The sequence below is a fragment of the Pavona decussata genome, unplaced genomic scaffold (genome assembly GCF_977016875.1).
Source record: "Pavona decussata unplaced genomic scaffold, jaPavDecu1.1 SCAFFOLD_48, whole genome shotgun sequence".
Lineage (NCBI taxonomy): Eukaryota > Metazoa > Cnidaria > Anthozoa > Scleractinia > Agariciidae > Pavona > Pavona decussata.
In genome coordinates, this window is record NW_028145470.1 from 4,824,347 (window position 1) to 4,850,930 (window position 26,584).

General features: G+C 36.1%; 2 protein-coding genes and 1 long non-coding RNA gene across 4 annotated transcripts in view; 1 reads left to right on the forward strand and 2 right to left on the reverse strand.

Moving 5' to 3' along the window:
• Nucleotides 1-481: 481 nt before the first annotated feature.
• On the forward strand, nucleotides 482-11,261 carry LOC146481913 (endoplasmic reticulum resident protein 44-like). The gene is made up of 14 exons (XM_085108018.1): nucleotides 482-627; nucleotides 773-848; nucleotides 1,048-1,087; nucleotides 2,663-2,732; nucleotides 3,361-3,465; nucleotides 4,478-4,594; nucleotides 4,959-5,027; nucleotides 6,011-6,057; nucleotides 6,179-6,236; nucleotides 6,456-6,687; nucleotides 7,393-7,466; nucleotides 8,329-8,396; nucleotides 8,817-8,910; nucleotides 11,049-11,261. The coding sequence occupies exons 1-14, from the start codon at nucleotides 586-588 to the stop codon at nucleotides 11,256-11,258; spliced, it is 1,302 nt and encodes a 433-aa protein (XP_084964144.1). The 5' UTR covers nucleotides 482-585; the 3' UTR covers nucleotides 11,259-11,261.
• Nucleotides 11,262-12,096: 835 nt separating this feature from the next.
• The window catches only part of LOC146481914 (uncharacterized), a 147,104-nt gene continuing 132,616 nt past the window's right edge, over nucleotides 12,097-26,584 (reverse strand). The window contains exons 2-3 of one of the 2 annotated variants that reach the window (XR_014864366.1): nucleotides 13,561-14,062; nucleotides 12,097-12,569 (exon numbers count right to left, since the gene is read on the reverse strand). This is a non-coding gene — a long non-coding RNA (uncharacterized LOC146481914). Of the gene's footprint in view, nucleotides 12,570-13,560; nucleotides 14,068-26,584 lie in introns of those variants that run through there. The other variant, XR_014864365.1, reaches the window with a different exon arrangement.
• Nucleotides 14,715-25,156, reverse strand: LOC146481915 (syntaxin-17-like). The gene is made up of 8 exons (XM_085108027.1): nucleotides 24,790-25,156; nucleotides 23,126-23,253; nucleotides 22,543-22,608; nucleotides 21,375-21,582; nucleotides 20,630-20,730; nucleotides 20,172-20,222; nucleotides 19,646-19,732; nucleotides 14,715-17,989 (listed from the first exon to the last, which is right to left on the reverse strand). The coding sequence occupies exons 1-8, from the start codon at nucleotides 24,818-24,820 to the stop codon at nucleotides 17,759-17,761; spliced, it is 903 nt and encodes a 300-aa protein (XP_084964153.1). The 5' UTR covers nucleotides 24,821-25,156; the 3' UTR covers nucleotides 14,715-17,758.

Below are 26,584 nucleotides of genomic sequence, written 5' to 3' on the forward strand. Positions count from 1 at the left end.
AAACTCGAACCATTGAATCCTTTTTTATTTTCCTTGACTTTTGATAGTTCGAACTCTCGGGAGTCAACTCAAATCATGCCCAATTTTGTAGATTAGTTCATTAAAATCCAGTAACTTTCTTGGGAAGGACCACCGCGACAAGATAAAAGTACTGGATCCTGAAGTGAAAGGATCTAATCAGCAACAAGTGGTAGAAAAAAAATAATATAAAAAAAAGCGGTCCGGGAAATATAGAGATTAATTCATGACGCTGGAATAATCATTAAAAGCAACCTTGCGTCTGTAATTTCAAGACTAGTTATGAATGAATTTTACTTTTGTCACGGTTATGTCTAGTAAACTGCTTGGAGCGCATTGGCCCAAATGTCGCGGGAAAAGTTGTGAAAATTCTTAAACGAATTACAATTGGGTATTCGTTTTCCACCAATCAGAAGTACTGTTACATGATATAAATTTAAAAGTCGCTGCACGTCGCATGCGCATAACAGACCACTCACAGCTTGCCGTGTCAGTAAGTGAACCGGGAAAATGGGTTATTTCTGACTCCTTCTAACTAAATTATTTTACGGCTTCTTTTGTTTAAATATGTCGAATTCTTCACAGATGTGGCTTGTTTGCCTTTTGGTGGTACGTACTCACGTTCAGATGTTTTCACCCCGTTGTTCTGATCTGATGAATCGCCTGATCAACCGACTAAATTGAAGCCACGTCGAAAATACATTTCAATTCCTTGTGGTTACTAAAGAAACTGTCTTCATGATTACTATTGCAGGCTTTTCTTTACTTTCCATACTCGCTTTGTGGCAATGTAGTGCAGCTTACAAGCCAGAACTTCGATCAGACTTTAGGTAAGAGCTTTAAGATTGACAGTATTTTCTTTCACGAACATTAACTTTTAATGTTATTGTAAGCCGCAATAGATTCTCCATGGTCTAGACTAACAAGTCGTTGCATGATTATATTTTCATTATACTATTTTTGATCGTTTTATTCTTGCTTCATTTGTCGCAACAAAAAGTTAATTTTCTGCGTATTCTCTTTATGCAGCTGACAACAAAGTAGTTTTCGTCAATTTTTATGCGGACTGGTAAGTCTTCATTTTGTTAGCTTTATGTTTTGCATAATTTTAAGGGTTTCATACATGTGCATGTAAAGCAATATTCACAAGCTGGACGCATTCTGTTTTGTTTTAAGAGTTACTAATATGGGTGATCAGGTCGTCTTAGATAGTTTTACAATAGATCTTTATAAACTAAGAGGACATCAAAGTTAGCAGTTAAATTGCCTATTTTAAATTGGTTGTATACACTGAATTTGATTCTGTATTGTTTGGATAGCTGTGCATTTTTATCTATTGTTTTCAGGGATTTTTTTCAAGTTGCTTGTTAATATCCCTTAGACTTAAGTCCAAAGTTTAAAACATAAACATATATAATCAGATTCTTTTTGTTGGTTGCAAAATGAATGAATGAATGAATGAATGAATGACTGCAGTGAATTGAAGTCTAACTTGTATGCAGTGACCTTCGCACGTTCTTCAGGGGCCTCGTTAAGTGCCGGTAGCCAGCTATAAAATCGCTTATATTGGATTTTGCGCCTCCTATGTTTGGGTGAAAAGTGGTTACATGTTTAATAAACCTGTGTAAACACTTGTCTGCTTTAGCTACTTTCTTCCAGTTCCAAGCTACATCAACTCAGAAACTTAACGAGAACCCTGTTCTTAGATAATCCTTTTGTCTGGAAAAGGAATTCTCCCTCGACTAGTTACTGGTATCAAGGTTATCCCCTTTTTTCATTTGTTAACTATCATTGTGGGCCCATGTGGTTTTATGATTTAGAGTTGGTTGTTCAGAGAGCAAAAATATTGAGTGGGAGTCTGTCAGGTGATGCAATAACACAACATCTGGAAATAACAGCTGTGATCACAAAACCAAGGTGGTTTGTGAAATTATCAATGTTGTGATACTCTACAATAAAACTGAAAGTGAAGTCACCTAATTCAGTTCTACAGCTGTTATATACAGCATCATAGATGCAGGGTTGTCAACTCTCCCGGATAATCCGGGAGACTCCAGATTTTGAACCATATCTCCCGTTCTCCAGATTTATGTCTGCAATCTCCAGATTTTGAAGTGTAGCTCCTGTTCTCCAGATTAATGTCTGTACTCCCGGATAATTGCCTAAGTTTGGTATTTGCTGTAGACTAGAGTAAACTCTCCAATGTTACTTTATTTTTGCACACACTTTGTATTGTTTTGTTGTTGTTCTTTCCCCTCCCCCCTCCCCTCCCCGCTGAAGGCGTCAATGTAGCCTTGATGCCACCCCCCTGTAAGGCGCAATGTTCTTGCTGGCTGGGAAGTCATATCTCCATATTTTAAGACGTGCTAGGTTGACAGCCCTGTAGATGCTTTTTTCAACTTGAACTAAAACAATGATCATTTCACAATCTACCTTGGTTCTGTTATCACAGCTGTATTAGCTGACCAATAGTTCTTGGAGATGTAATATTGCTATCAGTATATTTTTTTCTGGGTTAGTGGGATGATAGAAAATGGAGGAAAAGGGGGATAGCCTTACTCAAGAAAGGAAAATGATGTACATACAAAATGCTTAGCAAGTCTTAGTTCTTAATAATTATTTTTATGTAATTTTGTTCCTGTAGGTGTCGATTTAGTCAAATGCTGGCTCCAGTTTTTGAACAAGCATCGGACATTGTCAAGGAGGAATATCCGGTAATTATGAGGAATGCCACAAACTATAGAATTAGAATGCTACAAGATTTCCTTTGCATTTAACCTGTCACTTCCTTAAATGTTTACATTTTTATTGTCATCATCTGCAGGTGATGATGTAGTAGATATTTTGTGTTTCTTGTGCCAGTGGTTTTCAAAAACTAATAAATATAATACTAATGCTTTTAATGATAATGATTACTGTAGAAATAATGGTAATAATAATATTCAGTAATCAGTCAATTTGTTGATTCTTATAGTGGGTATATCATTGTGAGTTGTATATTCTTAAAACAAATTATTGAATTAGGGGGACATCATGCTCGTTTTGGAGGAAAAGGAAAAATGCAATGTTCTTTATGTGTCCCCATACACTAATGACTCAAAAAATTATTTGTGCAGTTAGAATGTACAATGCAATGTAATGGAATGACCTTAAGTGATTCTTTAATTTATGATACTTTTTATATTTTTCATACTGTATATGAGACATCTTTAGAAAGCTTTTTTTCATTTCTTGTAATCATCCAAGGTACACAGTGGTTGGCAGGTTTACGAAACTGAGGTACACATGTATGTAAGAGAAATGATAGAAACTTACCATTTGCTGAATGTCCTCTTTTTTTAGAGTGGTGTAGTAATGGGTAGAGTAGACTGTGAAGCTGAACAAGAAATTGCACACAGATATCACATCACCAAGTATCCAACCTTAAAGATATGGAGAAATCAACAGGTACACTGAGTTACAATACATCTTAAAGTTGATTGCCTTGGCAAGTGCATGCTTATTATTACTTGAATGTATGTAGTCTCAGTTGTTGTAGTATTCCCAGAATCACATTGAGATTAACTGGAGAATCACTGTTTCACTAACAACCAGCATACTGACAATCCTAAACGTTCTTCCTTTGGGGAAAAGGCAGACAGTGTGTTAGCAGAATGCTATTGATTGTTAAGCGGGATGCATGGAAAAGGATACATTTCCTTATTGAAAATTCAATCTTTGAGTTGAGATCCTGATTATAATTATCAAGAAAGCCATAAAAGCTTATAAAGCGGCTGCATTTTTTACCCACTCTATACCTCTCGCTGCTCCTCATAAATTTTGTATGGTATTAGTTGGAAGAACTTGTGTGAATATCAAAGCATTTCATCTTTGGTGATTATCTCTTTTATTCTCATGACCTGACGTATCTTTATTCAAGTAGTAATGATTGTGTTAGGAGAAATAAGATGTTATGGTCACTATTGAGGCTTACAGCATTAAAATCTGGGTCTGGATTTATAAAGCCCTGTTGGGTTAACCATTTAAGTTTCAGTAGTGATGAACATGAAATTTCTCCTTATATTATCACTAATTTGATCAAACATACATTACAAATGAAAGTCTGGATGTGAAAATAAGTTCTCCTTACTGTTGCTATAAGAAATGTATGGAGAACAGTAAAGAGAATATAGATGTTGATGGTTAAGACATGTCCTGTTTATTGTTAGAATACAAAGATAACTCTAGGGTGCTTTTCATTATTTGCAACAAGTACTGGCTATTCAGAATGCATGGCCATGTCTCAAAGAAAATGGGCACGTTTCGAAGCGGTGGTTAAATTCCAGTGCTTCAAATTTCTTTGATAAGGTGTGTATGAAGCATGTGGTTTACAACTAATTTATAAGGAGAGTCAGTAAGTTGATATTGTCTGTTAAACAGTTCCAAATGAGTTGTTTTGTAATTTTATCACATTCTACAGGTGACAAGAAGAGAGTATAGAGGCCAGCGATCTGTTGATGCCTTCTCAAACTATGTCAGAGAGCAAATGAAGACTAAAATCCAAGAATTTCATGCCCTTAGTGATTTACATGTTGATGTGAGTAACCTATGTGAAAACCAGAATGGTGATTCAGTATTGTCCAGCCGATGATTTGAAGAAACAATCCATTGTACGAACTTTCTTTCCCTTGCATTTTGGAGGGATGCTGACAGTACTTTGTTTCTCCTTACCAGTGAACTGTTAGGAAAAGATTGTAAGGCTGTTTTCCATATGTTTGCAAACAATTGACAATGATCATTGCTGTGACAATAACAATATTATTGAGCAGTCCTTGGTGACCATGTGGAAACTGGCCTTACTAGTACGTCGCGCAAACTTGGTGAAGAATGTAATAACTGATTGAATGTGGACATCGCTTTATATCTGGGATTAACTATTTTCTCTCTTTCTCTTTTTGAAGTCTTCAAAACGAAATGTCATAGGGTACTTGGAGAGTAAAGACAGCAATAGTTACAAGACCTTTGAGAAGGTATTTGATGATCAGTTTGAGATTCCCAGAGAAGAATTAGATCATGGTCATACCTGTGTTAAGGGTGACTTAGTTGCTACAGTCCCAGAAAATTTCTCCCAAAACATTGTGAATGTCTCCAGTGAAAGTGAACTTCTATGAGGCAGCCAAATTTTCTGGTCTCATACTGTAGCTAACTAGTCAAGATAAGCTTTTATGCAAAATGTATGAATGCATTTGCCTTGTGATGAAGTTTGAGATGTTGAATGTGTCGTTCCAGAAAATAATCTTCCCATGAAAGGATTTTGGCTTGGACGCTGGCCCAACCGTTTGGAAATTCCAATTTAGCATTGTACTTTCCTTTCAAAGCTTTGACTTTTGAGCCCCTTCTCCTCAAAAAAGTATGGAATTTCTGATGACTTTCTGTGGGAGCAGGGGTTGGGGTTGGGGTATCTGTAAATCTTCTAGGATTGCACAAAATTTTAAACATCCAACTTAAAAGCTATGTCGACTTTGCATGTTTTTTTATTCTTTGTCCCTCCCAAAGGGTTGTCTACTTAACTCGTTCACTCTCATGATCTGAATGTTAATTCTCCTGACTGATTGCCATACATTATATTTTAAAGTTAGTGCACAGAATTGGGTGTTATATCAAATGATATCACCTAGTTGATGATTTTCTTTATAATTTTTCTTATCACCTGTCTGGTTGACAATGTATTGATGATGTAAGACAAAATTACATATTGATCACTCCTGGGAGTGAAAGGATTAATACAATTTTGATGGTTTCATGGTTTATTTTAAACATTTTAATTGTGGACAATTTTGAAAGAGCAAGCTCTACCTGCCTCGATTAGAGCCTTTGCTATCTGCAGGTAGATTTGTAATTTACCTTAGGGATTTTCTCTTTGTGTGTTTAAGGTGAATAAAACATTTCATTTCATTTTATATCCATTTCATTTTTTGTGTTTCAATGTATGCTCCACTTTGTTTTTTTCCAGATTGCTGAAGAGTTTAGAGAGGACTGCGATTTTCATGTAGGAGTTGGGTAATAATAGAATTTCTTTTACATTATGTATTACTTACTGCTTTTCCTTTGCTCATGAATATTTTCTAGTCAATTTTTGGGTTTTTTTCTAAATGGAAATTCAACAAACTGTCTTTTGTAGTGATGCATCTATCAAAGAAAGGCAAACTGGAGAAAACATTGTCTTCAGACCTCAAAATGTGAGTAGAAAGTAATGATGTTTATTTTATAAACCAGCACTATTACCTATTCCAAGGGAAGTGCATTGATCACTTACCGACAGTCGCCTGACAGGTTTATGGCGAAGCTGTTCCTCAATTTTGTCAAAATATTAGTTGGAGTATCTCTTATCTGCTGGATAGCGTTTTATCTGCCATGAGTGTTCCTTAATGTTTCACCTACTTTTTCTCCTGATATAGAGAGGTCCAGAAGCCGAGATGTTACACATGGGAGATCTAAGCAACTATGATCTCCTCAAGATATGGGTGTCAGACAAGTGCATCCCGTTAGTCAGAGAGATCACATTTGAGAATGCAGAGGAGCTCACAGAGGAAGGTCTTCCTTTTCTTCTTCTTTTCTATCATCCTGATGATAAGGCTAGTATTGAGCTGTTCAAAGCAGAAGTTAGTAAACAGCTTATACAAGAGAAAGGTAAATGCAGTTTCTATATGTATTATTTAAGGACAATACCTCCTAATACAGAAGTATTTTTGCACAGTTTATGACTATGTGGGAAAAGCAGATCTTAGTATGGACTACTGGAATCCAGAAAGAAAATTGGGGGTAGCGGGGCATTTTTTAGAAATAATTTTTTAGAAATAATTAAGTAATAATTAAGTAATAACAATTAAGTAATAGTAATTATTATTCTAAAAGTAGTAATTGAAAATACAAAGCAATGTATGGCATTTTTTTCAAATTGAAGCTTTATTATCTCTGAAAAATGGATGGTTACCCCCAATTTTCTTGTTGGATACCAACAGCACAAAATATCCCTGCATTAGTAGGCACCGCCCATAGGAAACCCGAGTATCTCAAGATGCACAGAACGTATGCTCAGTAACAAAAGTAAGCACCGTCCTTAAAAATAGTGATTCAGTTTAGTGCCTTGGAACTGGTTGCCTAAAACATAAAACACCTGGCCCTAGTTGTTCAAAGAATAAATAACTTAAGTGCGTAACTTGTGACAGTAAAAGTAACCAAGTGCATAATGTGAATGATTTTTTGGGTGGGAGGGGCTTAATAGAGGGGGTGGACTATAATTATTGCAACTTGGGGGAAGGACTTGCACTACAAAAAGGATACATGTAGCTTGAAATCCCCATCTTTGCCTTACTGTGTTTGCAACTTTTGCAGGAAATGTCAATTTTCTCATTGCTGATGGCCTAAAATTCTCTCACCCTCTTCATCATCTGGGCAAAGGATCTGAGGTAATTGCAAATGCATTTTCTAGATTTACATTTTACACTTGTCAACTAACTTGCATAAGAATACCAAGTGTTGTCTCACTACGCTGTCTGAAATATTGGATGGTTCTGACTTTTGAATCTGTGTATAAAATCTTAAGTTTGACTATTCAAATAAGAGGTATTGAGGAATTTGTACTTTCCTGTGATGCTGTTTATTATGCTGTACAAGGTGATTCTAACTTTTGAGTCTGTGGATGAAATCCTAAAGTGTGACTATTCAAATGAAAGCTACCGAGCAGTGCTTTCCTGTGGTGCTGTTTATTATGCTGTATAAGGTGATTCTAACTTTTGAGTCTGTGGATGAAATCCTAAAGTGTGACCATTCAAATGAAAGCTACTGGGCAGTACTTTCCTGTGGTGCTGTTTGTTATGCTGTACAAGGTGGTTCTAACTTTTGAGTCTTAAGATTAAATTGTGAACTTGCAGTGTAAGTGATACTTCCCTATGGTACTCTTTATCATTGTTGTACCAGGTGGTTCTAACATTTGAGTCTGTGGATGAAATCATAAGTTAGACCATTCTTGAAAGCTATAAAGCAATTTCTTTGGTACTCTTTTTATACTGTGAAAGATGCCTCAAATGTTTTGCGAGTCTGTGCATATTATCTTGTGGTGTAATCATGCATTTAAAACAAATCAATTGGGGAGTACTTTTCTGTGCTGCTACATGTATGTGTTTCACTAAAAGAACTTTTGTTAAATTTTGATATTGTGTGTTCTTGACGGAGAGTCAAAAGAGTTTGTGGGACTTTCTTATTAAGAAATCTTCTGAATTGCCAGAAAGCAATGTTAATGAACATAATTTGTATGTTTATTTTTTTCAGGATCTTCCACTTGTTGCTATTGATAGCTTCAAACACATGTACCTTTTCCCTAAGTTTGAAGATATCAAGTAAGGAAGAAATAATAATTTGTAAATGCAGTTATGTTTAATTTATCTATAATAACACATTTCAGTCTGCAACAAGAATGCTATTGTTGTTGTAAGTTTTCCAGCTTAATCTTTTATTAGAATTTGTTAAACTGTTTCAAGAAGGCTGCCATTGTGTATGTTGTGCGTCAAATTTGGGGATTGCAAGAAAGCTCCCTTTACCCAATGCCTTCCAATATAGTCCCCACTTCCCTAACCATTTTTGTGTGCTCCCCAGATTTTTCTTGTAATTCTTATTCAGCCATTGCACAGGAATCAGACCAAACAGGTTTACTTTAAGTGATACACTGTAGTTTCAAGGATGGGTGCTCAGACACTTGTCAATGCACTGTGCTTTTTCTGCAGGTATCTGACTGTTTTGTATTTTCCTCTCTGCCACAGAACACCAGGAAAAATTCAGAAGTTTGTTGCTGATTTGCATTCTGGAAAGCTCCACAGAGAGTTCCATCATGGACCAGATCCTGAGGAACAAGTGGTGAGAATCATTTCGATACTTTCACTCCCATCTAGTATTTTACAACAACTGTCAAAATTCTTGCACCCTGATTAGCTTGTAGCAGAAATAGATAGATAGACAGAGTACAGACAATAAAATTGACCTCAGATGTAATGCACTTGCTTTCTTAAATTATGGAAAAAAAGCCCATTCTGCTCATACTTTTTGTGTCTACGGCTTCTAGAGAAGCGTAGACACTATGTCATCGGGTTGAGTGAAAGAGTGAAAGAGTGTAAGAGTGTAAATGCCACAGGAATCCCAAATGGAATCCTATCGAAAGCCGACGCTAATCCTCGACTGACCGAGATCCAAGCGATTGTATTTCCGGATCAGGACAATGGCGTCAATACGGTAAATGATGTTTTCTGATGTTGATTTGCTTTTTACAAATAGTTTACAGTCAACCCAGGTCACGCGTGAACAGTATTTCCAAGAATGAAATAAACATTCGAATTTCTCTTTGTAATGTCCGACGTGTGAATGGAATGTTGGACATTTCGCTGGAAATCGTTCTGAAAAAGACGCATTAACTGAAAAAAAGATTCAAAATACTTGGGAAACAATTATTATTCTTGAAATATTCAATTTTGCAATGTAAAGAAAAATTCATAGCTTTATACCGTCAATAAGCTAGGGAAATTTATACGGGAACTCTGAAATCTCGTTTGCGATTTTCAAAACTGACATGTAAATTTCAAAACTCCGTTCAAATTTCAAAAATATCGTTCACGCGTGACCTGGGTTGACTGTAAGTGATGATTTGAACCAGAATTCTGTAACTTCTGTAATTTTCATCGCAAACATACCCGAATTTACTGCGAGTGATCGCTTTGAACAAACACGGAGTGTCTTCAAATTTTACATGCGTGTTTGCACGCACGCAAAAAAAACTGAAAGTTTTTTTGCCTCTTATAACAAATGCATCGTTTATTTCAATAAAATGTTTTGTTGGAAAAGCTTTTTGTTGATTTTTGTGTCTTTGTTAATTCATATATGCGTTTGAAAAGCGACAGATGCTAGATGCGCAATCAAGGACAATTTGCATAAGCGGGTTGAAATTTGATATGCCTAAGGTCTTCATCAACACGCCGTGAATTTTACCAATTTTTGCGTTCAAGTGTGTTTTTTTTCGGCAAATGATTAATAGGTAACCAATTATTTTACGTCAGAAAACATTTGTTTTTAACCGCTCTAGGAAAAAGTTAATTTATGCGAAAACTATGGAAACACAACAGGAGTCAAAGAATGATACTTGCCACACATAAGTTCAGTATAGATTAATTAATAGTTTCTGTTGCATTTTATGCCTACGTTTCAGATTAAAACTTTGCTTTCAGTACTTTATGTTTAGAACTCTGCTGCATTGCTTTCAGTACAAAGTTGTGGTTCACGTTGTAAGATTATATAATATATTGTTTATGTTAGAATAAAGTTACAGTTCTCTTCAAACAAAATGTTTGTGGTAAACAATACCAGCTTAATCTCTTCTCACCAGTATTCTGTGCAACATTTTTACAACCATTTTTTTTATCTTTATCCTATTTTCACTCCTCCCTCTTCGTTTTCTTTTCAGTCTTATTTCCCTTTTCTTCAATTGTTTTATATCACATTTCTACACCAGTGCTGCAGTAGACACATGCAGTCTGAGACTGCCTATTTTTCTATGTTACTGTACAAAAAAAATCAATGGGAGTTTTCTATGGTCTATACTCTTATAGACTATAAAATGATAAATTGAAAGCGCTTGAATTTTAGTCTAGCATTTTCCAGGACTGGAAAGTCCTTTAAAAATGGTGGGAGGTCCTGGAACATCCTGGAAATCTGTAAACTCAAGTAATAAAGGTTTTCTCGAAAGACATTGAGGATCAGCCAGATGGGAAGATCGAACAACTTAAAAATACTTAATGTGCATTATGGGTCCAGGAAAAAAACTGTCTGAGGCCTGGAAAAGTCCTTGGAATTTGTTTCTGACAAAGGTTACAAAACGTGATGACTAATTGACAGTGGAATTAGAGGACATGCTGGGGTCTCTAAAGTGCACCTGTGGTATGACCCCTAGCCTATGGGAAGTGGTGATGAATGTTCAGGGGTAAATGTCTTTGGTTTGTATTTTTAAGGAGGAGACTCACACACCTGATGATGGTGGTGCAGCAGGAACGGAAACAGACCAAACAGGCACAGAAACGGGACCTGAAACAGAGAAGACTGGTTCTGGAAAAACAGGCAGCGGATCAGGGAAGAAAGAACAAACATCACCACCAGAGACAGTGTTCAAAAAGCTTGCACCAAGCTACAATAGATACACTTTGCTCAGGGATGAATTGTGATAGTTGAACATTTTAATACTTGGCTGTAAATTTATGAGCAGTATTTTTGAAAACATAGAATTTGTTAATCTCTGCCGACTGCAATATCGTTAACTACCATCGGAAATATTGGGAAGGGTGGGGTGGAGTTTAAGAAGACACAGCTAGGGCTGAGAGAGGAGATTGAGTAAGTGGAATGTTTGAACCCTTGGTTGCTAAAAGCTGTTTATTTACTAATCCAGGATTAAAATTAAATCAAGGTTTTTATTTCTGTATTTTGGGCATTTTCCACTCTCAGATCTGGAGTAACAGTTTTATTCAACAAAATGATAAATGATAAAAAATAATAATAATAACAGATAGAGCGGTTTCCAATTGAGTGTCGTAAAACCAAAACCAAAGTAATATTATTACTCTGGCCAAACGCAACAAAATGTAAACAACACAACAAGCCAATCAGAATTTGAAGCAAATACATGTAACTGGCGCCAAGCGTGGAAAACCGCGTAGCAAAAACACGATTGGTTTGGTTTGCATTCCCATTGGTTGAGAAAGTGGCGCAAGTTTTTTTAACCTATCACAGAGCGCAGTAATGCAAAACCAAAGGAAACGCGACATCACTTTCCACTCTCAATTGAAAACCACTCTAATTATTCATTAGAAATAACTTGGTATGTTCATAAAACTGAGGTTGAGTTGGCATTTATTCAGGATTACTACATAACCAAGCTTAAAGCAACATCAGCTGAGATTAGCGAGTTACCTAATTTTTAGACTAACTGATAATAATATGAACTTAGTTATTTGTTTTGAGTGACTTATATCATAATGATGGTCTATTGGAAGGTAATATCTAGCAGTGATCTTGGTAAACAGCTACATAGGTAGTCAAACAAGCTATACCATCAGCAATCAAAGGGCAGCATACAAATAAAACCTCACTTAAGGACTGTACCTCCTAATACAGAAGTATTTTTGCACAGTTTGTGACTGTGGGAAAAGCAGATCTTAGCATTTGGGGTAACCATGCATTTTTCAGAGATAATTAAGCAACAATAATATTTTATTGTAAAAGCGTTAAAGTACAATACAATATATGGGATTTTTTTGAAAATTATCGAAGCTTAATAATAATTATTATTATCTCTACAAGATATCTGGTTACCCCCAATTTTCTTTTTAGATTTCAATAACACTTACTAAGATCTTTTTCTCTCATAGACTGCGCAAAAGTTCTTTTGACTTACTAGGCAGCATCCTTAAGAAATCAGAGTTTCTCGGACAATCCTAGATGTGCAGAACATACACACAGTAGCAAAAAGAGCTACCGTCCTTACAGTCGAACCAGGTCAAGCGTACCCCCCTAGATTCTATTAATGAATCTATTATTTGAAAATTGAACCCGTTAGTCGTTTCAAGTATTCAAATCAAAATTAGATTTCTGATTGGATTATATGAACCAGGGTACAAATAATGCATGAAACCAGAAAACCAGAAAGCCCGCGGGAAAAACCCCTCTCAATATATTCAGAGCGGCAATTCTTGATTTATATAACAGTGGATTTTCAAAAAAACAGATTTCTCGTGATTTACAGCAGTCAACGCGTACTGTCAGAAAGAAAATTCACCATTTTAAACCGGGCACGGTGGGTCCTGTCGCGTAAATTTAAACTCACTAATGATCACTAAATGAACATTTTACGTTTGTACACTTGCGTTTTTCCCGTTAGTTATTCAGAAACAAAAATGAAAAAGGACTGGAAGCGTTTTATTATAACAAACGGTCCTCTTTCTGATGTATATGCAAATTAATTTAGCGAAAAGTATGCGAACTCACAGTGAAAGATGTTCATTTCAGTTGACCTTCGACAATGGCAGCACATGTGTTGCGCTATTCGTCGACGTATAATGGACAGTCTGGTGAAATAATAATATATACCAAACTTTTTCATGCTACAAGGTAGGTAATGCTATACATGAAAGATAAATTGGAATTTTTCAGCCCGACTCATTTGCAAGCGCTTGACTTTGTGCTCTTCAGTGCCATGACAAATCAATTTGCATAACGAATTATATGAATGTGTCAACAACATGCAGGAACAGTTTGAACGAACGAGCTGTTTCATATGTACTGTAGTTTGAATTTTACAGGCTATTGCTTTTACTGTTAGCGCGGATCTATGTTCTGCGAATTTTAATTTGATCATTGATCCGCGTTAACAATGAATAAATGAATGCATTCTTTGAAACGACTAATGGGTTCAATTTTCAAATAATCGAGCCATTAATAGAGTCTAGGGGGGTACGCTTGACCTGGTTCGACTGTAACAACATTCTTGCCTGGCACCCTTCTATTGTCGCTTGGTAGGAATAAACAGCAAAAATATTGACATACCGATAATTGCTTTCTGGCAGAGGCTAGAACATAAAACATTTTAATGTTAATGGTAATTTGGTTAAGTTTTCAGCATGAAAACAAAATTATGTGGACTTGATTTCTGGTTAAAATTGTCTTTACCATTCATCATATTTATTACCAAACATAAAGATGGAGTAACAGATGAAAGACTACAGCTATTATGTATGCACCACGAAAAGCCTTATTCATGCTTCGTTTTCAGAGTTGCTTAAATAACCGTGTCTTTCATCTGTTAAATTTTTCATTCATAGTTCACATACTGTAGATTTGAAATACTTCACATTCATAAGAGTGGTCTGCAATTTACTATACAAGACCTCTCCAACATATGTTATAAGTACAATGATGTCCTGCAGCATAGTTCCTATTTTCTACATATCAACATGCATTTTCTCGTCACTGTTCTCTGAATATATCCTTCATTCTCGAGACGTGAATGTTTGATCAGATATTGAGATTGTAAAGAGAAATTGTCACTTTAGGGACCTGTGGAATATTTGTGGATTTAACCATGATTAACTTCGATACAATTCATGGATCAAATCAATAACACTCCATGTGCTTACTCTAATAATCATCCAAAGTGTGCATGTCTGTGACAATAATACATAGTGTGGGTAGGGAGGGTAGGTTAGCAACACATACTACACCACCATAGAAGGTTTATTTGTGGGGTACCGTAGTTGGAATTTAAATCAAGGCTTTTAGGCCAAAAACTGGTAACATCATAACAGTGAGGTGGTCATAGCAGTATCGCATGGCTTGACCTAGTAAGTCCTCGTATCAATATGGGTATTCTCCTCACTGCTTTCCCATTTTCTTATGGTACAAGTTGAGAGAATTTGTTTGAACATCGAGACATTCTGTCTTGGTGATCATTTTGTATATTCTATTCTGACCTACACTGTACACTGTAGATGTTTGAACACATACTTATATGTAAGGAGAAATCTGCTGGTCGCCATTGGGCAGGGTTCCACTGTACGACTTTGTTGATCATCGTGAAAAAGGATGTGTCAAAAAAGAGTTCTATCCGGTCAACAGTTCTGTATTTCTTAAAAAATACACAATTATTTCAGTTTTTATTGGCTATGTAACCAAAACCACAGCCATTGACTTCTGTGCAAATTTATGTTTAAAAAGCGCAGTTTCAATTTTACTTTTGGTTGTTATTCTATGTGTTCTTGGTTTAAACTGTTCGGTTTCATTTCACTTTTCATTGTTTTTGTGTTGTAGGTCGCCTTTAAAATGTCAGTAGTTAGAATACAACTAAGTAATGTGAACAAAAAATAATTTTAAACCTTTATCGTTGAAAACAGTTCAATTTTTACTTAGTAAAATCATGGATGCCCTGTAACATTCAATAGCTTTGACATTCTTATTATTTTATCAGTGTTATGTGTACTGTACTGTTTGTTATGTGATCATGGGCAAGACTTATTTATAGAATGGCAAGACATCTTGCCTAAAATGTGACCAGTTGTGTTTTCATCTAATAAAATGACTTTTGACAGTATGGTTAGTGACCAAGTTTATCATCATCATCATTCGTTGACCAAGCTATAATAGCACAGACTTAAGTACAACATGGAAGTTATGAAGCCATATGAAACCCTGTGAGCAGTGGTTTCTCCACCGGATGCCATGCTATGAAAGGGAGAGAAACTAATTAAAACCTGATTTGCAGATTATTCACGAAATGTTCATTTCTGTTAGATTTTCTTCATAACTTGTTCAACGAGTTCCAAAATGTTTTCACTTTTAAACAAAGGACAAGACGTTGATGCTTAGAAGTCCTCTTTATTCACACTCCATTTTTACAACTCAATGTTAATTTATTCTATTGAAAATTAGTTTTTTTTTGACAGACAAACAGTATAAAAAATGAATATTGTGGTACAATATTTTATTTTTGCTTGTAGTAGATACTGTAGATCCATTCCAAATGTTGTAAGTTTGAATGTTGCCAAAGTCGAAGATTCCTAGCGTGTAGGCCTTTTTGTTCACAAGGATTTTTTAAGGGATTCACCCTTCACAGCATTCTTAAAGGGAGGGGTTCACAGTTCTGCGCATGTCCATGAATCAAAATACTTTTCGCATTTGCTTGCTATGACCCAAGCCTGTTTAATTTAATTCATTGTTTATTAACCATTCGGAAGGGAATAGGTAACTCGGGTGGTAATTTTTTCATATGATTGCGTTATTTTTCGTGCAAATAACTGTAAACACATCAACCATGGAATCGAACTTATGGGTCAACGCTAAATTAAATATTGACGATATGAGTACTGCAATCCACTAGCATTTTCTGTGAATTTTGGTCATCAGTCATTTTGCTTGGACTATTTATAGAATGTGATTACTGAAGTACATGTGAGTGGGATTTTTAAGGCCATAAAGTTGGTAAGAAAGAGAAAAAAAGCATTTAGATTAACGCACATGCGCTGAAATGTTATCCTCTCCTTCAGTAACACTCAGAACTTTACACTTTATAATAAATATTTATTAAAGGGCTTAGTGGAAAATGGGTGCAAGTGAGGATTTGGTCTCCTAGAATCCAACATCCTTCAAATATGCTCTACTTTGGCCTACAGACTTGTTATCATGTTGAAAATGTAGTTTTGTATTTATTTGGTTAATTAGCTTATGCCTTAACCCTTTAACCCCCTGATATCAACAAACAAATTCTCCTATCTTGTCCCCATACTTTTCTTATAAAAGTTCTGAGGAGAAGTTATTAAAATATCAAGAAAATTCACCTTGGGTGATCATATCCTTAATTCTCATGACCTCAGGGATTGAAAAACATTTTATATTACAGCAAGGAGAAATTTGATACTGATCACTGTTGGGTCTTAGAGTGGCCCTGTTGGGTCTTTGGTTTTGTATTACTAAGCTCTGTGATTGGTTAACAAAACTTGTGTCACTTTTTCAACCAATGAGAAGCAAAACCAAACCACTCACAATCGTGTTTTGGCCGCACGCGTTTTCCCGTGCTTGGCATCAGCTACATGCATTTGCTTTGAATCCTGATTGGCTCGTTGTGTTGTTAGTAATACATCTGTTGCGATTGGCCAGAGTAATTACTTTGGTTTTGGTTTTACAACACTCAATTGGAAACTGCTCTACAGGGTTAAGCCCAAAACTGAACCAAGTGAAGTGACACATGAATGATTTCTTTCTTCTCAGTCTCTGATTAAAGCCAAACAAAAGAAATCCCCACACTTCAGTTTTTGTTTCTTGCATTTTTAGCAAAGTCACAAGCAAATGCATAATTTGAATTCAAGCCTTTCTGTCATAAAACAAACAGGGAACTACATTTCTAACTTGATAACCAGTCTGTAGGTCAAAGCAGAGCATATTTGGAGAACTGGTAGGAATGATAGTGTCACAAATGTTTAAAAAGCACAGACGTTTTGGGTATGCAACCCTTGTTCTTTGTGGAAGAAAACCGTCAGAATAAACCAAAACGGCTGTTTTTATTTTTTTACATTTCTGACACTTCTCGATATTTATTACAATATCAATTTTTTAAAATTATTTTTGCCACCAAAAGAAATTACGAAACAATACACAATAAAATAATTTAAATTAAGTTACAAAGAAAAAGCGGCGAGGAGACCAAAAAGAAACTAGAATGCTTATGTGTGATTCAACCTCCCAAATTAATCCTACTACTTGTACGATTGCAAGTGTCAGGCATCACTTACGAACTTTCTGTTCACCATATTGGGAGAAGTATGAATTTGTCACTTGGGAACTTTTTCCATGGAGCCCTTTCTACAACAAACTGTTACATGTATGTCGCCTACACACAATACTACCTGGCTGTTTATTACGTGAACCTTACCCCCAGCAGAAGGTTCACATATTGAGTGTTTGCAGAAGGTAAATTATATGAGCACAATATATAGGACCATTTACAAAATAGATGCTGCCAACCAAATGTCTCTTTTTTCACTGAAGTCATAACCAGTGTTTGTGATCTCATCTAAAATGATGCCGCAAACCAACAAGTGCCCAACATACATTGACCAGTAACTATAAGTTTGTAGTGTAAAAATAGGTGTTGCTCATATTCAGTACCACAATTATGTGAATTTCAGTTATATTTTTTAATTTCTTTCCGTGAACTCAGGTTATCCAGTTGTATGTCAGTAGTGTCATCTTGTCTCTTTTTCAGGTATTTTCCACCAAAAAATCCCACGACCCCTCCACCGACAGCAATTGCAGCTCCTGCCTTGAGACCCACAGCTAGCCCCACTGGACCCCCGCACAGTCCCCCTATAGCTGCACCAATGATGGGATATGCAGCAACTTTCAATTTGCTGGCCTAAAAATAAGATTCAATAATCAGGGCTTTCAAACTGACAGTCAACCTACACTCAAAATTGAGTATTTTTGTTTTGCTAGAACTGAGTGAGCAGTTCGGGAGGATACCAGTTCTGGAAGAAACAAATTACAATTATTGTTTTAGTTTCTTCCAGAACTGGTGTCATCCCGAACTGGTTAGTGGATCAACAGAGTTGATAACTAACAGGTAAATGGCCACCGTAAAGAGATTCGAGTGCTGATGTTTTGAGCGTTAGCCCTTCGTCGCAGTGAATGACAAAGTGATTCTTTTTGGTGGTATGCCATACAAGGTGGATTGAACTTTTAAGTCTGCTGAAAAACTATTGCATAGTATTTTCCTGTAGTCTGTTTATATTATTTAAGGATAGATAGATAGATAGATAGATAGATAGATAGTTTATTAAAAATGCATCGCAGCCAAAGGCTGAATTGCGCAATTATTTACAAATGTTTTATGATACTTTAAAAAATTACAGATGAATCCTTGATAATAAATAAAAAACTGATTACAGTGTTAAAAATTCTATATAAAGTATTTATATTAAAATATGTTAACTTATAAAGTATATGGGGTAAAACTACAGCCTCGACATCGCATATATAAAAGTGTTTTTGGTTCTGTTTGTAAAAAGCTTCGGTATATTAAAATGGCGCTGTCGTCTTAGGTTATAGCGTGAATTGTCATAACCTGGAGGAAGGAGCGCTTTCAATTTATGGTTTGGATCACTAACAATGTTATCAAGGACAGTGCCTACTATTGTTACTGCGCATACGTTTTGCGCATCTTGAGATACTCGGGTTTCCTATAGGTGGTGCCTACTAATACAGGGATATTAATGCGTGGTTTAAAACTTTGCGAAGAAAGCAGAACTAAGCAAGTGCTCTTAGTATCCAAAAGAAAATTTGGGGTAACCATGCATTTTTCAGAGATAATAAAGCTTCAATTTGGAAAAAAATGCCATACATTGCTTTGTATTTTACTACTTTTTAGAATAATTCTTGCTTAATTATCTCTAAAAAATGCGTGGTTACCCCCAATTTTCTTTTTGGATTTCCATAGCCCTTGCTAAGATCTGCTTTTCCCGCATAGTCATAAACCGCGCAAAAATACTTCGGTATTAGTAGGCACCGTCCTTAAAGCTGTACAAGTTGGTTCTAACTTTGAGTCTATGGATGCAATCCTGACGTGTGACCATTCAAATGAAAGCCACCAAGCAGTTAACTTTCCTGTAGCGGTGCTGTTTATATTGCTGAACAATGTTATAACTTTTGAGTCTGTGAATGAAATCCTGAAGTGTGGCTATTCATGTGAAAGCTACCAAGCAGTATTTTCCTCTGTTGCTGTTTTTTATGCTGTACACACAAGGTGGTTCTATCTTTGAGTGTGTGAATGAAATCCTTAAGTGTGACCAACAAAATGAAGGCTACTAAGCAGTAATATCCTGTAATGCTGTTTATTATGTTGTACAAGGTGGTTCTAACTTTTGAGTCTGTTGATGAACTCCTCAAGCATGTATGGTCATTCAAATGAAAGCTGCCCAGTACTGAGCAGTACTGACCAGAACATGATCCCCAGTACTTATAATCAAAGTATCGCTTGTCTACAAATTAAAGAAACTTGCTATAATTATAATACCTTTCCTAAGTGACTAGCCCCCTCCTCAACATTGACTTGTGCCGTCTGAATGTTGTTTTCAATGGAGTCTATTGTGTCTTGCTGCTCCTGAAGTTTTCAAGACAAAATAAACAAGTATTGAAACAAGCACAGCCTTGTGTTGGCCAGTTGGGATGAGGATGACTGATGATGATTACAAGCAGTAGGATCCCTAACTCTTCCAGGCCTGAGATTCAAAGACTTGCTTTAGATGTAGACATTAACGTATACTCTGATTATTTAGATCATGCTGGACATCTGCAACAGAATAGCGCCAGCAGCCTCAATAGTTTACTGAACAACTGAACACCACCAACAACATAGCCTCCCACAGTCGTTTTCAGGGGACTCATATTACCTCCTAATGTGAGTCCCCTAAAAACGACTGCAAGGGCCCGGGATGCTACCAACAACAATAACTGAATGAAGAGTGAATGAACAAACAAGCGAACAAATGGGAATTTACAAAAATCACAAAATATTAAAACTGCAACAACAACAAACTTACATGCACTAATGCTGAGAAGTCATGAACCAGTCCATTCAGCTCCAGTAAACCCTGTTGGAATACATAAATTCATCAGCTTTCATTAGTAACACAACTTGCCAGAGCACCACCAGATGCAATCCTACAAGACTAGTCCATCTTATGAAAACACAGTACCTGAGGTATTTTGGGCTGGTTTGATGACACAGTTAATACAGGAATCAATGGTTGTCACATTTTTTAATCTTGCTGGTAACCTTTTAAAAAAATTACAATGAACATGCTGACCTTGGACGCCCAACTCTCAATTTCTGGCTAAAAGCCTGGTGATGAGAGAGCGATTCTACCAAGATGAGATCTTCTGGAAATTAAACCACAATACTAAAAGGTCCCTTGTATTTTGACACTGTAGTGTGTATCTGTGAGTGACTTCTCACTCAGAGAGAAACCAAATGAATTAGTCGGAAGTAGAAGCAGACCTTGTTTAAGGAATCCCAGGAGGCTTGGGCATCTTCCTCTATCAAAAGCTGTGCTTGAAGTTGCAGCTGAGGATTGCTAGTTAACTCTTTAACATTCAACCCTGGAAGAAACAGGAATTATAATGATTAATTTATTCCTGCATGAGTTCATGTCTCTGCCACCAGGCTAAGGCAGCGCAAGCTCTTAATTGATACAATAACTTGGTCAGTGATTGCATCATTTAAGAGTCTGGAAAGTAAGTAAATTTAAAATTAAAAAGAAAATTAAAAATTGAACTATTAGTCATAATGATCACAAAAACAATGAGTGGTTAGGGCGTTGGAGTTGAAATCTGGAGGTTCCGGGTTCAAGTCCCGTTCTGACCGCTATCTGGAGTTGTTTCTTGGTAGCCCCGAGTTCAACTCCTCGGACATACTTGTAAATAACCAACTAGTCTGCCTCCTGCCAGCTGGGATTCTTAACCATGTTACGTATGTTATGTTTGAAAATTATTTGTTTCTTCCTGTTTGTTTCATTACCCCCCAAAAACCTGTTTTGGGTAGAGGATAATCAAGTATATTATTGTATTATCTTCTTCCTAAAGAACTCACCTCCTTGAAATTTAAAGATTCTTGTGATCATTAAAAGTACACGCTAACAATTTAATAAAAGATTTGGAGAACTAAACGAAATGAGCTAATAAATTTATATGAAATAAATAAATAAAATAAATAAATAAATAAATAAATAAATAGGCAATATTACCAGAATTTCTGTTTTTTGCAAAAGGCATTCTCTTAGGTTCCTTGTCCAGTTTTTCACGAGTGTACATCTGTTGTATTTCTCTAAATGAATTCACTCCAGCCTGGACTTCGTCTTTTATTGGTGCGATTCGCTCATCAAACTGTGGTAAATCTGAGGGTTGTATTTGATTTCTTGTGTTCTCTATTTCTCTCATGTGGGTTTTTAGTTGCTGTCATTAACAGATGTAAAAAAAGTCATGTTAAGGACAGTACCTACTTTGGCTACTGTGCATACCTTCTGCGCATCTGGAGATACTCAAGTTTCCTATGGGTGGTGCTTACTAACACAGGGATATTTTTGCGCGGTTTAAAACTATATGGAGAAAGCAGAACTCAGCAAGTGCTCTTGGTATTGAAAATGAAAATTGGGGGTAACCATGCATTTTTCAGATAATAAAGCTTCAAATTATTTGGAAAAAAAACGCCATACATTGCTTTGTATAATTTTTATGGTTTTTTAGAAGAACCACGCATTTTTTCAGAGATAATTAAGCAACAATTATTGTTGCTTAATTATCTCTAAAAATGCATGGTTGCCCCAAATTTACTCTTTGGACTCCAATAGCCCTTGATAAGATCTGCCTTTCCCGCATAGTCATAAACTATACAAAAACACTTTGGTATTAGTAGGCACCATCCTTACATATTAACCCCTTTTAACCCCTAATATCAAAGAACAAATTCTCCTATCTTGTCCCCATACTTTTCTTATAAAAGTACTGGGGTGACGTTGTTAAAAAATTAAGAAAATTCACCCTGGGTGATCATATCCTTAATTCTCATGACCTCAGTGGTTGAATAAGCACTGATATTACAAGGAGAAATTTGATGCTGATCATCGGTCTTAAAGGGTTAAAGGCAAAATAAATATTTATATTTTCCTGGGGGATGTCCTTAGAAGTGTAAGGGTAAATAATAAAAACATCATCATTATTCAGTTAGAATTTAATTTTTACAGTCTGTTCACAATAATAAATTTAATAACACTTTCAGTGCTTCATCAAAACCAAAAGATGATGGGGTAGGGACTGCGCATATAACAACTTGTATTTTACTTATTTTTTTTTTGAGACTGCATAAAAAATGTCAGTTTATTCGGAAAAACTGGAAAAAAAAAAACAAACAAACACCTGTACAGTTCTTGCAGCATTGATCTGCTCTTTATTGAGCTCAAACCAAGCCTCTGATTTATAAAACTGCAAAGAGAAAATTTAAACAAAATTAAAAAAACAACAACATAAAATTAATAAATAAAAATTAACCTAGCTGTAAGCAATATTATTTTTAATCACATAGTTGATCTTCGAGGAGGGATGTGGATGAGTGGTGGCAGGATTTGAACATGCAGCTCCTCCGGCTCTGTAGTCTGACAGCCCTACTATAAACTTTGCTAAACTACGATTTATTTTGACCGCTTGCTTGTAAGTATTTGTCAGCCAATCCAGAATATAATGAGAGAGGTTGTTTTCTTGGAAAATGGTCCGATCCAAATAAGGTCACTCTGTTGTATGCTCTTTTATTGACAAGCTGTCACAACAAAGGGATTTTTTTGCCAAATCATGGGGTTTGCAGGTAACTGTTTCCTCCCCTTCCCCCACTTCCTGTTATATTTTATTGCTTTTGATCCAACTTTAGCGTGGCAAAACCTAGAATTGAAAAATGCTTGCTACGTAGGATAGTGTTTAAAGAAACATGGAGAAGCTTAGTCAGTACCTTTTCCATGTTGCCCTTGTGTAATTGAAGCCTTGCCAGATCTGCTGGAAGAGCTACTTGAAATTTGCGTATAGTTGGTTCAAACCTTCTCAGGGGATGTTTAGGTAAGTTTGCCGTCGACTCACCACCTAATAAAGATTTCAGATCAAGAAAATTATTAAACCAAAAAGTCGAGAGCTAGCTGCATTGATCTGAAATTAAACCATTTTAATATTCAAGGGCTAAGCTTAAGTGTAAGAGGGCGCTATTTGCATTTTTTTTTACTACGATGCATGCCAAAACTCCTTAGGACAATCGATAAAACACTACCTAATAATCAACAAGTCAATAAAAGGAAAAATTCATTCTTCCATTTTCCATTTTCAATGTTGAATGTGCCCAGAAGAGTTGAATGGAAGAAAACCCAAAAGTGAATTATCAGAAGAAAGAGACAACAACAATTTGCAGGCAAAATGTGGTGTATTTCTTTTTAAATATAGGGGAAGGTGAATGCCAAATGCCCTGTGGCATATTTGATACACTAATTAAGTCATGTAAGTGTGGAATGAAGCAAATTTGTCCTGAAACATCACCCATAACTCTAACAACATTCATTTGTACCCTTCACATTCACATTGCTGCAATTACCGCCATAATCACCCAAGACTTGCTCCCATCTGGCCTCGTAGCTCAGTCGATAGAGCAACGGACTATCAAATCCAGAAGTTGTGGGTTTGATTCCTGCTGAGGTCAAAGACGTTTTTCTTTGCCTCGTGCGATCTCCCATTTCCTTACTAGGGCTAATGCTCAGTCGGAAATTCATGGATTCACTTAGCACTTAATTTAACATACACTGCAGAGTTAGTTCTCTGATCCATCAATTGTGTCCTTAATGCTAGCAGTCCACAAAGTTCATTTTGGAAACAATTTATAACCTTACATGTCAGAGTCTCAGAGACATTTTTTGTACACTTTTGATGTCCGTCATACTCATTTGTAATTATATGACTGTCTCCTGAGTGCTTCAACAAAGCATGCAAGGAAGACGATAACTTTATCACTACTTTGTGCTGGATTCTTGAATACAACAAATCACTAACTTTGACAGTTAAGACTGTCTTCCAGAGAGCCTTTATGAATGATACAGAATGGGATGACATGGTTTGATGAAAATACCCATCACAAATTAGCTATAAATTGAACAATCTGGGATTCAGCGAGACTCTTTCACTAAGACATTTCAATTTTGGTATCACAAGGGCCTGGTTACACAAAACATTATGAATATAAATCAAAATCAGGAATAGAGGGTTTTCATGGTGGCCAAATTAAAGATACAAAACAATAAAAAGGTTTTCCTTTAAGGGAAAGATATTTTATTTTTATGCAAAATACATGTTCTGTTCTTCCAACATGGCCGCCATGAAAACCCTTTAGCTATACATACTACCTGATATTGCAATTATACTAAGGGGTTTTCGCAACCTTCAACGACCATTATAGAGTTCACAAAAAACTGAAAACGTCAAGCTCAGCTATCGGGCTACATTTCAAAACAGTTTTTGACTTACAGGCATTTTAAGATAAACATAAGTAAGTCAGTTTTGCTGCATTAAGGCTGGCAGAATGTTACGAGGTTAATGGTTATGTTATAAGACTTACATTTCTTTAAGTTCAATACTTACTGTTTAGCTCCAGAGAATCAAAAGTCGCCATTCCTGCGTCCAAATCTTAGTTTATCTCACCATAAACTCAACAAATAAAATGTTACCAAGGGCGGAAATAATCTTGATGCATAGAAGTTAAGCTTACTCAGCTGACAAAGTTGTTTACATCATCACGTTTTTTCTCCACATCAGTTGGCTTTCACCAAGCAAATTAACAAGCCGCCAACATCCTCAGGTTAAAATGAAGCACTTCTTTAGAACAAGAAAGGCTCAGATTAAGATCATCTAGCAATTTCACGTTCAAATAAGGTAAGTTTTATACTTGAAAGTTGAGACAAAACGAGCTTCCGAGCTTCCGAGAAATGTTTGTTGTTAAGCGGTACACTGCTGACAAACCGCAGGCGCGACTCAGAGAATTTACGGTTTCCGTGTCGTTTCCGAAGCAGCCGAAAGTTTCCCCTAGCTTGCCCAATATACTAATACCTTAAAAACATTAACCAATTAATGTCACTTCCGTTCCGCTGGACAAGGGACAAATATTAGACTTCGATGATTGTTATTTCTTTTCTAAGGCCTGCTGCATACCACGGATAATAAGATTTTCCTAAGGTTATGAATTTAAGAAATTATGTTTATAAATAATTATTACCGCAGGCGCAGGCCCACATCAGCCAGCCACTCGATTTTACAATTAAAACTGATTCTGATCATGGAACATCTGGGCACAGCAATATCGTCAGCGTTATTGTTATCGTCGTCATCGTCATTATCATCATCGTCTTACTAGGCTGCATTCATTTTTATTTCTCTTGAAGTTAGCGGGAGCTCAATTTTCTCTTTCCTTTAGGCGTCAATGAGCAGCAGCCAAGCCAATTCGAAAGCTGCGCTAACATATTTTGGCTGCTAGGTCTATCTGCCTTTGTTATCCTTCTTTCTTTCTATTTTTCTTTTTCTTTAGACCCCGTCCACACGTATCCTGATATTTTTGAATCCACAACAATGCTATCGGATTCAAAAATTTCCACTCTGGAGAGCGAATTCAAAAATTTCCGGATTTGCTTGCGAATTCGCCGGATGCGTGTGGACGATAGCCGTATCCGGAAAGAAAAAGTTGCAGATTCAAAAATATCCGAATACGTATGGAGTCTGTGGACGGGGTCTTAATGTGAAGCTAATAAAGACCACTTGAAACAGAATTAACCACCTAAGAGTACACATGTCAAAGAGAAAAACTAAATTGTTTGTTATTTGTTGAACGTGCATATTAGAAATTTATTGTTAAAAGATTTAATTTAATATTTAATATGATATCGTCCAGTTTTATGGGATTGGAAAAAACTCATCGGAAAAATATTAAATATGCAAATTAGCTTCCAGTTAGTAAAGAAAAGGGAAGAGCGAAAATATCAACCTGTCTATCGACGTCTTAGCTTGTGCACAGTTTTCTGTGAAATTGTAAATTTGTGCAAGCCGCCTGTATGCTTTTGAAGCTATGCTTTTACGCAGTGGACTTATTACGATGGACCCAAAAAACGCTGTGTTTGAATGGCTCAAAAATAGCTCCCTTTGTTTTTAGACGGCCATTGAATACTAATTCCGCGAAAAGCTTTTGAAATTTGAAAACGAAACAAAAAAATAACCAAACATGAAAATAAACGGAAAACACAAAATTAACGTTATCGGCTGATCTTCTTTTTCGATGGCAAAAGTACGGTTAACTTTCCGTTTCCGTACATTTAATTCTCCAACTTGATATAAGATCAAGGAACTCTTTATAAGATAAATTAGCTTAATCACTCTATACAGGCAGAAA

Coding starts and splice junctions, on each gene's coding strand:
- LOC146481915 (XM_085108027.1), bottom strand. CDS start 24,820: ATGGCGACTTTTGATTCTCTGGAGCTAAACA. Junction 19,733..20,171: donor ACTTCTCAGCATTAGTGCAT/GTAAGTTTGTTG, acceptor TGAAAACTTCAG/GAGCAGCAAGACACAATAGA. Junction 17,990..19,645: donor GGGCTAGTCACTTAGGAAAG/GTATTATAATTA, acceptor TCTTATTTTTAG/GCCAGCAAATTGAAAGTTGC.
- LOC146481913 (XM_085108018.1), top strand. CDS start 586: ATGTCGAATTCTTCACAGATGTGGCTTGTTTGCCTTTTGGTG. Junction 3,466..4,477: donor AGATATGGAGAAATCAACAG/GTACACTGAGTT, acceptor CACATTCTACAG/GTGACAAGAAGAGAGTATAG. Junction 6,237..6,455: donor TTGTCTTCAGACCTCAAAAT/GTGAGTAGAAAG, acceptor CTCCTGATATAG/AGAGGTCCAGAAGCCGAGAT.